At 59.5% G+C, this 15,977-nt stretch overlaps 3 protein-coding genes across 10 annotated transcripts in view; 1 reads left to right on the top strand and 2 right to left on the bottom strand.

The window, feature by feature from the left end:
* Window positions 1–31: 31 nt before the first annotated feature.
* FASTK (Fas activated serine/threonine kinase) lies at window positions 32–4,196 on the bottom strand. Of its 2 annotated transcripts, none has more exons than XM_070423659.1 (10): window positions 4,051–4,196; window positions 2,848–3,270; window positions 2,240–2,419; window positions 1,968–2,107; window positions 1,319–1,532; window positions 1,058–1,232; window positions 745–836; window positions 522–657; window positions 333–447; window positions 32–240 (listed from the first exon to the last, which is right to left on the bottom strand). In XM_070423659.1, exons 1-10 carry the CDS (start codon window positions 4,130–4,132, stop codon window positions 133–135), a joined length of 1,665 nt encoding a protein of 554 aa, XP_070279760.1. In that variant the 5' UTR covers window positions 4,133–4,196; the 3' UTR covers window positions 32–132. The 2 variants fall into 2 exon arrangements, with proteins under 2 accessions (XP_070279760.1, XP_070279761.1); XM_070423660.1 differs by having other exon boundaries at window positions 1,058–1,217; window positions 4,051–4,194.
* Window positions 4,197–4,468: 272 nt separating this feature from the next.
* On the bottom strand, window positions 4,469–6,930 carry TMUB1 (transmembrane and ubiquitin like domain containing 1). Of its 3 annotated transcripts, none has more exons than XM_070424940.1 (3): window positions 6,824–6,930; window positions 5,528–5,946; window positions 4,469–5,267 (listed from the first exon to the last, which is right to left on the bottom strand). In XM_070424940.1, exons 2-3 carry the CDS (start codon window positions 5,914–5,916, stop codon window positions 4,916–4,918), a joined length of 741 nt encoding a protein of 246 aa, XP_070281041.1. In that variant the 5' UTR covers window positions 5,917–5,946; window positions 6,824–6,930; the 3' UTR covers window positions 4,469–4,915. The 3 variants fall into 3 exon arrangements, with proteins under 3 accessions (XP_070281041.1, XP_070281042.1, XP_070281043.1); XM_070424941.1 differs by having other exon boundaries at window positions 5,528–6,399; window positions 6,824–6,925; XM_070424942.1 differs by lacking the exon at window positions 6,824–6,930 and adding an exon at window positions 6,306–6,469.
* A 5,062-nt stretch (window positions 6,931–11,992) lies between these two features.
* Window positions 11,993–15,977, top strand: part of AGAP3 (ArfGAP with GTPase domain, ankyrin repeat and PH domain 3) — a 56,269-nt gene continuing 52,284 nt past the window's right edge. For 3 of the 5 annotated variants that reach the window (XM_070423653.1, XM_070423652.1, XM_070423650.1), the window contains exon 1: window positions 11,994–12,339. In XM_070423653.1, coding sequence (XP_070279754.1) covers window positions 12,009–12,339 — 331 coding nt within the window. In that variant the 5' untranslated portion in view covers window positions 11,994–12,008. Of the gene's footprint in view, window positions 12,340–15,977 lie in introns of all 5 variants that reach the window. The other 2 variants (XM_070423656.1, XM_070423655.1) reach the window with 1 other exon arrangement.

Raw genomic sequence — 15,977 nt, 5'->3', positions numbered from 1 at the left:
CCAGTCTGCTCCCCATCCCAGAAACAAGATGTGCAATGAAGAAGGGACTTTAATGAACAAAAACAGAGGGATCCAAAGTGCAAACTGTCTACCCCCCATAGGGGAGCCATCGTGAACCCCATGTGCATCCCCTCACCCCCCTTCAGGACCCCAGCGGAGGCCCAAGGCTTGCAGCTTCTGTCTCAGGTAGCTCTTGAGCTGGTGCAGGCCTCTCTGTGACTCCAGTTCCTCAAAGGGTAGCTGTGGGGAGAGGCAGCAGGTTACCCACAGGCCCTGTGGGTGAGGGAGTGGGCGCACACAGTGTCACCAGGGGCGGGGCAGGGGAGGCTCACCGGCAGAAGCTGGTAGCCCAGCAGGCCCAGGTGCCGTTCCCGCAGGGCCCGGGAGCCCAGCAGCACCCTGCTGTCCCGGCAGAAATGCCAGCGTTCCTGCAGCATCAGCACCACCCTAGAGAGAGAGTGGCTATGGCTCAGGGTCGCTGTCTGTGAAGGCAGGGGAGGCCTCCTGCCCTCTTCCCTTACCTCTGGGCAGGGTCTTGGGTAGTGGGCTGAGAGGCAGCCTGGCCCTGGGGACAGGACCGGGGAGGGTAAGGTAAGAAAGGGTCCTGGGTCCTCACAGGAAGCACAGCACCAGAGCTGCTGACACACAGCAGGAAGTCTGAAAGGCAGGAGAAGAGAAAGGGCCAGTGGCTTTTAGCCACAGCTCCATGTCAGCCTGCTGCCTGCCCACATACCTGGAGCTCACCTGTGCAATAACCTGGAGGCACGGTCAGGTCTTGGCGGTATTTCTCCTCCCCCAGCAACTGGCGCAGCCCCTCCGCCACTATATCCTTGTGACTGAGGGGAGTGGAACACCGATAGCAGGAAGGCCCAGGAGTCTCTGGTCGCGCCACGCCCCCCCCCCCCCCAGCTCTGCGACCCTAGGCAAATGCCTTTGTTGCTTCAAGGCCCATTTATTTATGACTGCTAAGAGTACCAGCCGAAACAGGTCCCAATTCTCTGGCCTTTCTACTCTGCTTCTGGCTGGTCCCTTCCCCTCCCCAAGCTGCCCCATCCACCTGTACTTGCAGCGAGCTCGGTCAGTGATGAGTGGCTGGGGGAAGATGGGCACTTTCTGCCTTCGGGGAAGGCGGGGACCCTGGTATCCTGGGAGTTCCAGCTCCACAGCCGTGTCCAGTAGGGAGAGGTAGCGCCGCACGATTGGGGCATGAGGGGTGCCTACAGGCAAGGGGACTGAGGTTTGCTGGGCTGCAGACTCCCACCCCCTCTACCCTGCCCACCAGCCCTCCGGGCCCCAGCCAGCCTTCCTGTCTGCGCACCACTGATGTGGCTGATGAAACTTGGGGAAAAGACAAACTGCAGGGCTCGGGAGGGCAGGCACTGAAGCTGGCACAGTGACATCAAGATGTTGACAGTGGCCAGGGGGGCCGCCCCTGCTTCTCGAGCCAGGATCCTTTCAAGGCAGGGCATAAACTGCTGTTCCAGGGGAAAGTAGTTCAGCCGCCCAAAGGGCAGGACCAGCTTCTGCACCACCTGTAGAGGGAGAGCAGCCATCACCCCGCAAGGAACATTCTCCAAAACCCTTCCCTGAGGTGAGCCTCAGGGAGGCTTGATCTGCACGTTTAGATGGTCACTGCCAAGGCAGAACCATTCCTCTACCGGACACACACCAGAAGTTTGTGGCATAAGCAGTGTCTTGAGCCCCATGCAGTCAATCACCAAACAAGTGGAGGAGACACTGCTATGGGGCCTGGCCCTGCAGGCCTAGAGGAGTGGGATCAATGAAGTGAGACGGTGCTGAGTGCTTGCAGGACTGCACGTGCTGGGGGGTGAAGCCAAGGAGGATGTGAGCAAAGATGGAAACCTGGGGATAGGGCCTGGCTGGGTTGTTTGCTGTGGGACATAGCCAATCAAGCTGGACAGGGGCTGAGCCTGGCGGTGTCTGGGAAGTACGGGAGGCAAGCCCACCTTGCTGCTGAGCTGGGCTTCCTGGACCACCAGGAAATGGGCAATGGCTTCCAGAAGCTGGGGCTCCCGCAACCGGTGTCGGGCCAGGTGCTGGGCCAGGCGCACCATCACGTGGGGAGTCAGTTCCTCTGGCCTGGCCTCTGTGAAGGACAGCCTATCACACTGGACCCTCAGGCCAGACCTCCAGACTAGTGTCCACCTTAGCCCAGACCCCACCAACTGCCTCTTCCTCGGCCCCTGACCCCCAACCTGCCTTTAAACCCCTCCAGCACCTGCCAAGCTTCGGATGAGGTGCTGCTGTGGATGCCGCAGAAAGTGGGGGCAGCTCAGAGCAGCTTCCAACCTTTGCCCACCGCGAAGGACAGGTTGCAGAGGGGGAGGAGGCTTCGGGGGGAGGCGGAACCTTCGCTCCCGCTCCAGGGCACACACCAGGGGCGCGTCTGACGGGAAGCCTGAGAGGGAGAAGGTCAGAGGAGGCGGTCCTGGGAGCAGAGCGGAGCTGCTTCGCTCCAGTCCTGGGGTTGTTAGTGGATCCTAACCTCTCTCATCTCTGTTTCCTGGGCTGGAAGGTGTGCTACAGTGTCAGTGGAAACACTGGGGAAATGTGAAATACCATGTGAACTAAGGGATCAGAACAGCTTATGGGGAAGGCTTTATACAAAGATGGCGAATACGTTCTCATCTCTTTCTATTGGTGACAGTGTGGTGGCTCCTAGAGCACGGGGGTAGCAGGAATCTGAGGCAGCAGCAAACGCTGCTGACTCCCGCCACCTGTGGCCGTTCTGGCAAGGCCCAAGAGGCGTATCCTGTCAGTGATCTGGGTCCTCTCCTGCTCTTCTCTATTCTTTCATTCACACCCACCCCCAGGCAGCCTCCTCACCAAGTAAGACTGCAAGGTGCAGACACACGTGGATGGTGTGAATATCAAAGGAGGGGCAGTTTCGGATGATGAGCTGACTCAAGTCCTGCAGGGAGGTCTGCTCCACGGGCGGGGGCTGTGGCTGAGACCCCAGGAGCTGGCCCAGACGACGAAGTGCCACTGGGTAGTGGTGGGCGCGCACCTTGGTGGGGTTCTGGCCCAGCCAGCGCACCAGCTCCCCGGGGCTCCTCGCCTGCTCCAGGAGCCGCTGCAGCCCCTGCGCGGGACCTGCGCGAGGGCCTCCTCCGGGAGGCCGGTCCCCCCACTTGCTGGGCCCCAGGCAGAAGGGCTGTATTGGCGGGAGCAGCAGCAGGCCAGACAGCTGAGCAGCAGAGGCCTGGGCAGCAAGCAGGACTCGAAGCATGGAGTTGGGTGACGGAGACCCTGAGGGCGGCCCAGAAAAGGGGGTGAGGTTTTCCCCGAAGGGGAGAAAAGCCTGCTGTCTACTCGTCACCTCACTCCCCATTCAGAGGGGTCTAGGGTCAGAGCAAGGCAGACTCCTGCTCACCCTTCTCTGCGACTGCCCTGGTCCTTTTCCCCGCCCGCCCCTCCGCCTCCTTCCATCCGTGGAACAGCCATCCTAATCCTTGAGTGCCCGGCGCAGGGCCGTTTACAGAGCAACCCACATGCATTATCTTCTCGGTCCTCCGCACACGCCCCCGGGGCGCAGGCAAGGCTGGCGTCACCTCGATCGCACAGGCGGAGAACCCAGACCCAGAGAGGGGAGGGGGTAAGGCCAGCCCGGGGTCACGAATCCGGTTAGTGGTTGCGCCCAGCCTGGAGCCCAGCCGGCCCCGGCGACCGGCCTTCCAGACCACCTCCCCCGCCCGCAGGAGGCGGCGGCGGCGCAGAAGGTGGCGCGCGGGCTCCGCCGCCGGACGGTCCTGGGTTCCACGCTGGGTGCTCCCACTTACCAGCGGCGTGACCTTGGGCCAGCGGCTGCGTCTCCTGCCTAAGCCTTCTCGCCTGTGAACCGCGCGCGCCGCGCCCACCGCGGAGGACGCCCGTGGAGCCCGAGTGCACAGGTTTGCAGAGGCGCGGAGTCGGCGGTGTCGGGGGCCCCCACACCCACCCAGGCCGGGGACCCCCCAGAGACCTGGTCACGGTGGCCAACACCAACTCCCGCAGCCCTCCCGCGGCCCGCCCCGCAGGGGCCGCCCCTACATGACTCCCCAGGCCCCGCGCAGGTCGCTCCCTCGGTCGGTCTTGGGGCCCGGGAGCCGAGCTCCCCCCGCGGCCTCCTCATCGACCGGCCACCGAGCCCGCCATCTTCCCAGCAGCCCCTGGACGCCAATCGCCGCTCAGCCCTCGGCCAGCAGAGACGTGGCTCCCGTCAGGCCCTGCGCGCCGGGCGCCGCCAGCCCCGCCCCCCGCTTCCGGGCAGCTGCGCAGGCGGTGCTGGGGGCGGGGCCAGGGCCGGGGGCGGGGCCCGGGCCGGCGCCGGGCCGAGGAGAGGAGCGGGCAGCTCGCGGCGGGCCGGGGCCGGCTGGGCAGGCGAGGCCCAGCCCGTGCCCTCACTCCTTTCCTCCCGCGGGCAAGGGCCCCGCCCCCACGGGCCCCACGCGCAGACACACACCAGGAGTGAAAACTTCACAGTTATTTAATCTGCACAAGTTCCAGGGAGCTCCCTCGGCCCTCCCACCCCCAGGGTCCTTGGGTCCCAAATCAGCGCGAGGAGCGATTAGGGACTAGAGGTGGCGGGGTCTTCAGGCCGAACCCTAGGCTGGGCCCAGGGGTGCGGCCCCGCCCTGCCCAGGGCCAAGGCAGCGACAGCAGCCGGCTGACCCGGAGGAGCCCATGGTCAGTGGGGGCTCGGAGCCAGCGGCCCCGGAAGGTGGCTCGGAGCCATGGAGGTCACCGAGAGGGGCCTCCACCTGCCGCTGGGGTGCTCCGCGGCGCAGGGCTGGGCTCCAGGGTGGAGAGAAGAGACAGGCCAGAGAGCGGGGCCCGGGCAGACAGCAGCCCCGCCGGCGTGGTGCGGGCCGAGGTCCCGCGGGGCCAGCCACACGGCCGGGAGCCCGCGGAGGCACTACGGGCGGTACATGGCAAAGGCCAGGAAGCTGAGCAGCAGCGTGAAGCCGGCCAGCCCCAGGGTGGCGGTCAGCGGGAAGAAGGGCCGGTACTGGATCTGGCAGTACCAGAGCAGCAGCAGCAGCAGGAGCAGCAGGGGGAGCAGCAGGCTGCCGATCTCCAGCCCGGAGGGGCCTGGCTCTGACCCCGGTGGGCAGGGCACGTGTGGGGGGCCGGCCCGTGTGGACACGTGGCAGTGGAGGACGCAGTTGGGAGGCAGGTGAAGGCTGCCCACGGTCTGGGTGTCGTCTCCCAGCAGCTGTCCTTGGTAGATGAGTCGAACCTGCTGCTCCCGGCCCGGGAACTGGGTCCTGAGGAGAGAGGAACCTGGGTAATAGAGCAATCCTCGTCCCTGGCCCAGAATACTACTCCCGCCCTTCACCTCTGCCTCCACTCCCACCACCCAGGACATGGCGCCCTCCGGGGAACAGGACAGTGTGTAGTTTGGGCATCTGGGTCCCCTCATCTATGAGACTTGGGGGAAGTCTCCAGTGTCTCCGGTGGTCCTTCCAGGTCTACGATCACTCCCACCCAGTCCTTGGCGTTTGTTCCTTTCCTCATCCCAGCTTACCTTTTCAGGGAGCCGATGGTGTCGTGGGGCCAGACCCTGGCCACCTGCTCTGAATCGTTGAGGAATTTCAGCCGAAGCACTAGAGGCTCCTGTGGGGAGTCTGGCGGTGGAGTGGTTGCTGGGAGTCCTGTGCCAGGCTCGGGGTGTGCAGCCTGACCTCTGTGTCTCAGGCTGGGGGTCTCGGCTTCCGGGGCCTCCCCTCTGGCACTGTCGGTGACCACCATGGCTTCGCTGGGCTGCGCTGGTGTTGGGGTCCCTGATGGCTGGGCCAGTGGGTCACCGCTCTCCGATGTGTGTGTTGAGACCCAGGCGAGAGCCAGCACCAGCAGGCAGGCAAGCACCGCGAAAAGGACAGTCACCTCATCACCCACCCCTTCAATCAGGGCCATGGCACCCGCCTTGCCCGCCGCGCTACTGAGCTGGAGAGGCACAAAGAACCCATAAGGGGTTGAGGGGCTGGCCCACCGGGGCCAACAGCTCTCTGAACGTCAACATGCTCCTGACCCCCCCGCACCCCGCTTTCCCACCGGCCTCACTCTGTCCCCTCACCCCAGTCCCAGCCCAGGGCATAGACTGTTTGGACTCCCAGTTGCCCCAAACTTGCTTCACGTGCCCCTTCCCATCACCACATTCCAAGTCCTAACTTTTGTAACCTGAGTTCTCGGTCTTTAACCAGCTCCCAAATTCACCCAAACACTATCCAGAGACAAGGTGCCTTGACCTTCGGGGCAACCTCTCCCCTAAATTCATCCCCCACCAACTTCACCCTAAATCTTACCTATTCTTCCGTCTGTTTCATCTCAACATTTATTCCTTCACCAGTTTCACCCAAAGCTGCTTATCTACCCCAAAGCTTAGCTCCTGCTCCGTGGCTAAAGTTTGTTCAAAGGGGAAGAAAAGGGCCTCTATGCCGCCGCCCTCTTACCATTTACCCTAACCCCACCCACCCACGCGGAGGGCTTCCCCAGGGCTCCCAACACCAAAAGTCAGACTCCGCCCTTCGGCATCGGGAGCCTCCCCAGGGTGCCACCCCCACCCAACCCGGCCCCACCCGGCGGCGGCACGACTCCGCGCCTCCTCGGGGAGCCTCTCCAAGCCCCTCTCCAAGCCCGGCCCCCGGGGGGACCCCAGGTCCAGCTCGGGGTCCGGGGCTTCGCCCTCCCCATTCCCAACTATCCATCGCCCCCCGCCCCCAACCCCGGGCGCGGGAGGGCGCGGGCGACTCCGGGGCGGGGAGCGCGGGTGACTGCGAGCTCGGGGAGGCGGGGTGGGCGCGGGCGCGGCTCGGGGACTCACCGCCCGGCTCCACCGGCTCCATAGCGGACCCTAGGGCACTTCCGGGCGGGAGGCGCCGAGGCCGCCGACACCTGAAGGCACCCCCACCCGCTGCTCCGCCGCCGCTGTCCGGAGCATTGTGGGACTTGTAGTCCTGACCGTGCGAAATCCCCGCCCTCCTCCCTGCGGACCTACCAGCGGGGTTGGGCGGATGGTTCCGCTGCCCTCGAGTGGCAGAGGGGAGGGCAGGGCAGGTTTGGGGTTGTGACAGCCCCCAGAGGTCGGGCCGCAGCGGGATCCGCCCCTCCCTCTGCCAGCATCCAGTGCATCTGTCCCCGCATCCACCAGCGTCAGCTGGAGCAGATCAGAGCCCCGCGTTTGGAGATGCAGGCTCTGGTGAGCTCCGGGGGCTCATTCTACTCTTATGGCAGGTGAACGCCAGGAGGCACCTCGGACACCCCCTCCCGCCCCCCCCCACCCCCCACCAGTTGACTCTCCGGCCCAGAGCCCAGCAACTATGGGCTGCCCCACCAGTCTGTCTGTATACATCCCAGGGCTGGCACGGCGGGCTGGGCTGTCCTTTTCCCTGGTCCCCTTTTCCGCCTTGCCTCTGCAAGACTGGGAACGAAGCGTGGACTTTGGAACCTGACACAATGCTGATCCCTTATCCCTTAATGACCTTAGGTTTGTTATTGAATCTTTGAACCTAAATTTCTTCATTTCTAAGACCTTCTTCATAAGGCAATTGTAAGGAAGAGCTTGGTGTTTTGTTAAATAAATGTGGAAACTGTGTAAGGGATCTGTCACATGGTAGATATTTGCTCAACTAGTATTAGTACACTCTCTCCACTCAAATCTGGGCTTGGAAATGGAATCCTTAGCATGCTGCTGTGTAGAGTATGTGATTTGATCCCCAGCCTGGCCCAGGCCAGCTAATTTCTGTGGGTTTTCCCTCCTTCCTCTGGGCTTCTATAGCCACAGAGATCCCACATCCTGGATTTTATAGGCCAGTCTTGATTAAAAAGTATGATACCCTCATGTTCCCATAGCACATGCCTATTTGTGGGAGCAAGTACTCCCAAGTGTTGCCTTAAGAAGTCAGTTTAGCCCAGCTGGTGTGGCTCAGTGTTTGAACATTGACCTATGAATCAGGAGATCATCGTTGGATTTCCTGTCAGAGCACATGCCTGAGTTGCAGGCTCCATCCCCAGTAGGGTGTGTGCAGGAGGCGGCTGATCAATGATTCTCATCATTGCTGTTTCTTTCTTTTTTTTAAATATATTTTTATTGATTTTAGAGAGAGGAAGGGAAAAGACAGAAATGCCAAGGATGTGAGAGAATCATTGATTGACTGCCTCTTGCGCGCCCCCTACTGGGGATGGAGCCCATAATCTGGGCATGTGCCCTTGACTGGAATCGAACCTGGGACCCTTCAGTCCGCAGGCCGACACTCTATCCATTGAGCCAAACCAGCTAGGGCTCATCAGTGATGTTTCTATCTCTCTTTCCCTCTCCCTTCCTCTGTGAAATATATATATATATATATATATATATATATATATATATTCAGTTAAAAAAAAACCCACCTCAATACAATTTACCAGAAAAAAAGAATGTTAGTTTATTTTATTTTAAAAACATTTTTATTGTCCTAACGAGTTTGGCTCAGTGGATAGAGCGTCAGCCTGCGGACTGAAGGGTCCCAGGTTCGATTCCAGTCAAGGCCATGTACCTTGGTTGCGGGCACATACCCAGTAAGGAGTGTGCAGGAGGCAGCTGATCGATGTTTCTCTCTCATTGATGTTTCTAACTCTCTATACTTCTCCCTTCCTCTCTGTAAAAATAATCAATAAAATATATTTTAAAAAAACATTTTTATTGCCCGGCCAGTATGGCTCAGTGGTTGAGCATAGACCTAGGAACCAGGAGGTCACAGCAGCATCCCCACTAGGGAGTGTGCAGGAGGCAGCTGGTCAACGATTCTCTCTCATCATTGATGTTTCTATGTTTCTATCTCTCTGTACCTTCCTCTCTGAAATCAATAAAAATATATTTTAAAAACATTTTTATTGATTGATTTGAGAGAGAGAGAAGGGAGCAACATCAATTTGTTGTTCCACTTTATTAATCCATTGGTTGATTCTTGTAACTGCCCTTAGGACACCAGAACCAGTCCACCCAACCCCGCATGTGGGTGGGTCCCGCAACGTTGCATATTGGGACGATGCTCCAACTGAGCTACTTGGCCAGGGCCAAGAATGTTACTTTAGATTTATAACATATAGAACTAATTTATCTCTAGGTCCTTTGCTCCCATTCATCCATTTGTTCTACAAACATGTATTAAATATATACTATATGCCAGACATGTAAGATGCTGTCCCTGCCCTCATGGGGTTCATATGCTACTAGGGGACACACATGTAGACAGCACACCAGTGCAAGAGTAAATGTGTGCTAGCTGCTGGGCAACACATTTCAGAAGTTCTATAGCCTCAGCATCTCTCCTGGGAGGTACTGGTAGCAACTTCTTGCTGTGGATTCTAATTAAGCATCTAAAACAGATGCTTTTAGAATTACAGAACATCAGAGCTAGGTGTTCTGTTCAACCACTATATTTTGCAGATGAAGCCCAGAGAGTGTATGATATCCTGAATGTCAAACAGGTAGATGGATCCACATCTCTCGGGAGGTGGGAGGTGGCGGGTGGGGAAACCTCCAGTGTTGATTAGCTTGCATCTCATTCTTTGGAAAGTTCAGGAAACTTAGGAATGGTGACTTGGTTGGTACTGGGGCAGAGTTGTGTGGATAGCCATGTGGGAGACAACTTTATGCTGGTCTTGGCCTGGGAAGTGGAAGTGTGTTGAAAAAGGATGACAGACTGGTGCAGCCATTATGGAAAACAGTGTGGAGTTTCCTCAAAAAATTAAATTTGGAGCTGCCATTTGACCCAGTGATCCCACTTCTAAGGATATATTCTAAGAAACTCGAAACACCCATCAGAAAGGATGTGTGCATCCCTATGTTCACAAGCAGCTTAATTTACCATAGCTAAGATCTGGAAACAGCCCAAGTGCCCATCAGTAGATAAGTGGATAAAAAAAGCTGTGGTACATCTACACCATGGAATACTATGCAGCAGTAAAAAAGAAAGAACTCTTAACCTTTGAGACAGCACTGAGGCACCTAGAGAGCATTATGCTAAGTGAAATAATCCAGTCAGAGAAAGACAAGTATCACATATCTTACTCATGAACAAAATAAACTGATGAACAAAATAGATCCAGAGACATAGAAGCATAGAACATACTTTGGAATTTCAGAGGGAAGGTGAGGGAGGGTGGGTGGGTGGGAAGAGATCAACCAAAGAACTTGTATACATATAGACAATAGGGTGGTGAGGGCCTGGGGCGGGGAGTGGGGGTGGGTGGGGGCTAGAAGAGGTCAATGGGGGGGCGAAAAGGGGGACATATGTAATACTTTCAACAATAAAGATTTTTTTAAAAAGGATGAAATTTCTTTCAACAATAAAGATAAATTAAAAAAATAAATAGTCCCTGGCTGGTTTGGCTCTGTGGATAGAGCGTCGGTTGGCCTGCGGACTGAAGGGTCCCAGGTTCCATTCTGATCAAGGGTGCTTGCCTGGGTTTCGGGCTCAATCCCCAGTAGGGGTCCTGCAGGAGGCAGCCGATCAGTGATTCTCTCTCATCATTGTTGTTTCTCTCTCTCCCTCTCCCTTCCTCTCTGAAATCAATAAAAATATATTAAAAAAAAATAAATAAAAAGGATGACACATCTCAACTGTGCTAGAAGACATGGGGGCATGGGGGCGGGGGGTGGAGAGGCAGCCCTGTGCTGATTGGCTGGGCCAGTGTCTTGGACATGCCACCCCTGTGGGTTCTAAGAAAGGTTGGTGAGAGGGGTGGCTAGCAGAGCTGCAGACAGCTGTGGCAATGGGAATGCAGAGGACTGGGACAGTGAACGGAGCTCCCTGGCCCTGGAGGAGTGGACATGAACGCAGGATGGACAAAGGGGTTAAAACAAGAAACATTAAGACAGTCATGTGGGCTCTGTTGTCTCTTGAATGGGGTGAGTTGGGGAAGAGGACATATATTTGATTCCTCCCTCTTCCTTTTTTAAAAAGAAGCTAGGGCTTCTTCTTCTTTTTATTGTTTGAAGTATTACATGTCTCCTCCCCCCTCCCACCCCTGAGGGCAAGCCCTCCCTCTTCTTTCTAAGTACCTGTGGGGTTCCGCAGAGGGGTCTTTAAGGAGAAGAGGGAAGATAGGAGTGGGGAGTTATTGTTCAAAGTATCATTTCCAAGGGCCCCGCCAATAGAGCTCTCAGAACTGGAAATAGGATTTCAGCCTCTGTGCGGCAGCTGGCAGCGGGGAGTCCAGGGGAGGGAGAGAGAGAGAGAGAACCCCGAGGGAGGGGTAGTCTCTAGGAATGACCTCAGGCCAGGGACAGGGGAGCCTGTGCCGCATTGAAGGCAGGACGATGTCAGGGAGGCGCAGCTGGGCCTGGGCTGGCGGCCCTCTTCCACAATCTACCGTGTTCATCAGCACCCTCAGGCGCAGGGCACTGTTCGGGCATTGCCCAGAGATAGGACACCCCGCCCAAACCAGCGCAGGAAGGCGAAAGTGACCGCCGGCCCGAGGAGGCCCAGGCCACAGTCCCTTGGCGTGGTGGTCCCCGCCGCGGGTGTGGGTGTGGGCTGCAGAGGAGGCGGAAGGGCTAAGGCGTGGTGGGAGGGGCCGGAGCGCCCGGCTGGAGCGCGAGGCTCGGGGGTGGAGGCTGCAAAGCCTGCGAGCGAGGGGCGGGGGCGCTGGGCTCGCGCGCTGGAGGGGCGGGGGCGGCGGCGGCGGGGAGGGGGCTCGGGTTGCTTGTGCAGGAGCCGGCGGGGGTGGCAGTGCGTGCGCATGACGCGGGGGGAGGGCCCGGGCCGCGCGCTCCCGGTGCCGTTGTTGTTGCCGCTGGAGGCTGCTCAGAGGCAGCGGGATCGCGGCGGCGGGAAGCGCCCGGCAGCGGCCACAGCGTGCGCGGCGGCGCCTCCCGGCCAAGGCCCCCGGCCCCCGGCCCCATGCACTAGTCTCGTGCCGCCGGCTCCGCAGTCCCAGCCCCGCCAGCCCCGCGCGCCCGCCCGCCGCCGCCGCGCCGCCCCGGCCTCGGCCGGGCCCGCCTCGGGCCCCGCGGCTCCGGAGCCATGAACTTCCAGGCGGGCGGGGGGCAGAGCCCGCAGCAGCAGCCCAGCCTGGCGGCACCGGGAGGCGGTGGCGGCGGCGGCGGAGGCGCGGGGGGCGGCGGGCAGTTCGGTGGCGCGGGTCCGGGGTCCGGGGGCGGCGGCGGCCCCTCGCAGCAGCTGGCCGGCGGCCCCCCCCAGCAGTTCGCGCTCTCCAACTCGGCGGCCATCCGGGCCGAGATCCAGCGCTTCGAGTCCGTGCATCCCAATATCTACGCCATCTACGATCTGATCGAACGCATGGAGGACTTGGCACTGCAGAACCAGATCCGGGAGCACGTCATCTCCATCGAGGGTGAGCGGAGCTGGGCGCGGTGGCCCCTCCGGGCCCTGCGGGTCCGGCCTGGCCATGCTCTCCCCGTCGGGGATCCTCGCGCGCCTCAGGTCCGGGCCACGCGGTGTGTTGAATGCCGGCGCTGCAGTGCCGGCGTCCAGGCTTCGCCATATCTCGCCTGGGGACACTGGGGCTGGGGGCCGGTCCCGGGCCAGGGTGTACATTTTCGGCTTTTAGTGCTCCAGGGCGCGAGGATAGTGTCTCTTCGGGGGCGGGGGCGCTCGGAGCCGTAGCGGTTCCGGGAGGGGGGGGTGGTCCGTGCCCGATCTGGTCAGGCATGTCCCGGGAGGGTGGGCGCAGCGGAGGGCCTCGGCGGCCGGGGAGGTGGGGCCGCTGCCTGAGAGGCGGCTTAGCTGTCCAGGCTCTGCCCCGCGGCGGCGGCGGGGCCGGGGATCGGAGCCTCCGTTAGTGGGTGTCAGCCTTCCCGGGCCCAGTGCCCGCAGGCCGGGGAGGGTGGCGCTCGCTGCGGCGCGCCCTCTCCCGACGCACATCCCGCAAGCTGCCAAGGCCCGGTGGGCCGGGCCTGACTCGGGCTTGGGCGCTTCGACCGTGTGGGAGGCGCTGGCCTGTCCATCCGCGCCTTCGCTGGGTCCCGCGCGCGCCGGACCCACTGCTGCTTTCCAGGGAGCCTCTTGTGGGTCACTGACCAACTTCCAGGGACACGTCGCCGGGTGTCAGGGACTGCCCCCTTCCCAACCCCCCCCCCCCCCCCCCCACACACACTGCCCAGCACTCCTTTCCCAGGGGCAGGAGAGATGGTGTAAGCTGCTGGTAGATGCCCCTGGACCCCTGGTGTCCTGGGGGCTGGCTCCACCCGCAGGCCCTCCTGTGGCATGGTGACCTTTGAGTGCCCAGTGGGCAGATGGCCTCACCCTGGGGCATCTGCTTCCTCCTCAGGTTCCATTCCAAGGGGAACGCCCACCAGCAGGTGGTGGGTTGGGCCTTCAAGGCCTTTTGCTGATGACATGGAATTGTGCACAGGGGCCTGGCCACGACTTGAGCCTTGCAGTTGGGGCACACTCCCATTTTCACCTCTTTGTGTGAAGCCCCGGGGGCTCCTCATCTGAACACCCCCTTTCTGCTCCCAGAGCTCCCGGTAGCTGGGGAAGGAGCATGGGGTCTTTTGGCAGTAAAGGGCCCATTAGAGCTGGGGTCCTGCCCTTTGGGGTGACATCCCAGTCTGACTGCTTTCTGTCCGTTCCCCAGCACTCTCTAGCCTCTTTTCTCTCAAGGCTGAGTTCATTGTGAACTAATTAGGTGACAGAAAAAAAACTCATTAGCATGGATCCGAGTAAATGGCCTGAATCAGTGCTGTGGCTGGGGACCTGGAGGTGCATTGTGTGATCCCGGGGCCCCAAAGAGAGGCGCGATGACCAGTTTTTCCTCCTGGAGCTGAAGGAGGTGGGGCAGGGAGAGCAGCCATTCCCTGCAGCTTCAGTGTCCTTTGGAGGAAGTAAGAGAAGTCAGCTCCCACCCCCATCCCTTTTGGTGAAGAGACTTGGAGGGACAGCCACAGAAGGGGTGAGGGGAGACATCTGTCACAGAGCCTTTCCCAGAGCCGGGACAGGCAGGGAGAGGCAGGAATCTGGGCTTCCACAGCTAACTCCGCTTCCTTTGTCAGCGATTAACCCCCACCCCCCAGCTCAGGAAGTCTCTGGCCCGCATCATCGGTGATGCGAAGGCCTCGATTGCCTTACGCACTTGGGTTTTCACCCAGTCGTAAATTCTTCACAACAGGCAGATTCCCGTCTTAGAGCGCTCCCCCGTGACCAACTTCCCCACTGTGGTTTGGAAGTACCCCATGTTCCTGCTTAGCCTGGGAGCTTGGTATTACCCCTGTGAATCCTGGGACCTGATGTCTCATTGTCACCAGGCCCAGCTGCTCCTCACACATCCGTTCTCAGCTCTCCTGATCCCTGCTTCCCTGTTCTTTCTTGGCAAGGCCTCCCACCTCTTTCTTTCTCCCCCCTTTTTTTTTCCAAACTCTTTCCTGGAACCCGTTTTTATTACCCACCTCACCGCTGCTTTCCCACTTCTATCTCCCCAGCTTTCCTGCTGTAGGCAGGCATCAAAAAAACCCAGAAAACTCCTCCAATTTCTGCCCTATATCCTTCCTCACTCCATCTGCCAAACCATATTGCTGCTATCCTGCAAAGCAGTGTCCCCACCTTCTTTTTTGGCGGAGGGAGGGGAACAGCTTCCCGGCGGTTCCCTGCTCACTCCGAACCTGACTGAGCCCCCGAGCCAGGGCCCAGCTGACCTGGGTTCCTGCTGTTACATAAACACACTCCTGGCCTGGGAGGCAGGTCCTGTGTTTGCTAGGGATGAGCCTCTTCGTGGGAAGGAACGGCATTTTCCTGGTGTATAATAAGTCTCCGCCTCACTCGGATAATATCAGTGGAGTGTGTCTGTTCCAGCTCTGAAGGTGACCTGGAAGATGCCGTCAGGATGCCTCTGGGACTGAGGAAGTGCAGTGGCACCTTGCCCGCCTGTCCTGGCTCTGCTCCTCTCAGTCACCTCTGACCCTCTCTGACCCGTGGTTAGGGCAGGGGGGAGCTGAGGAACATGCAGCTTTGTGGGGTTTTAGGACAGGATTTGAGGGGAGACAGACTGTTTTTGAAAAGTTCCATTCCCCACCAAAGGCCAAAAAAAGAGAAAACGTGTCCGCTCGGGGGTCCTAAGGAATGAAGGGAGTAGAGCCAGGAGCTGGGACTGGGATGGAAGGCTCACCCTGTGCTGACCCTCTGAGCTGCTCTCACCTCCCTGTGGGGAAACTGAGACTCAGAGAAGGGAGGGCTCCAAGCTGATCATCCGGGATCAGGCTGAGCCTCAGGCAGGGCCACAGGCTGGATCCTACAGGGAAAGGAGCTCCAGGGACTGGCATGGGTCTCCTGCCTTAGAGAGAAGGCTGCAGAGGAACGGGGCCTCAGGTCAGAGGGCGGACAGCCTGGGCACCTGGAATGCAGGAAGCTGGGCCAAGTGAGGAGGAGCCAGATGAGCTGTTGGGAGAAGCCGCCCTTGGGGTCCCAGCAGGTGGCCTGCAAAGGCAGAGTTGTCCCCGAGATGTGCCCTCTTCCCCCAGGTCTGCCAGCGGGGAGAGCAAGCAGCCTTGGGCTCCGAAGGTCCCAGGGAGGGCCTGGCAGTGGACCTTGGCCATGGGTGTGCCACATGGCCACTGTGTGCAGGGACTGGGCTTTGTCAACTGGGTGACTGTTCCTGTCCTCCTTATTTTCCCCTAGGGTCTTTGTTCTTTATTTTTTATTTTTATTGATTTGGGAAAGAGAGATAGAAACCTCAATGATGAGAATCATTGATCGGCTGCCTCCTGCACAGCCCACACTGGGGATAGAGCCCACAACCCAGGCATGTGCCCTGACTGGAAATTGAACCGTGACCTGGTTCATACGGCGATGCTAAACCACTGAGCCACTCCTGCCGGGCTCCCCTAGGGTCTTTTTTATTTATTTATTTTTATTTATTTAAATATATTTTTATTGACTTCAGAGAGGAAGGGAGAGGGAGAGAGAGATAGAAACATCAATGATGAGAGAGATTCATTCATTGATTGGCTGCCTCCTGCATGCCCCCGATTGGGGATA

The sequence above is a fragment of the Myotis yumanensis genome, unplaced genomic scaffold, assembly GCF_028538775.1.
Source record: "Myotis yumanensis isolate MYYU_CA2020_CCGP unplaced genomic scaffold, mMyoYum1.0.hap1 SCAF_9, whole genome shotgun sequence".
Taxonomy (NCBI): Eukaryota; Metazoa; Chordata; class Mammalia; order Chiroptera; family Vespertilionidae; genus Myotis; species Myotis yumanensis.
This window is presented reverse-complemented; position numbering and strand designations above follow the sequence as displayed.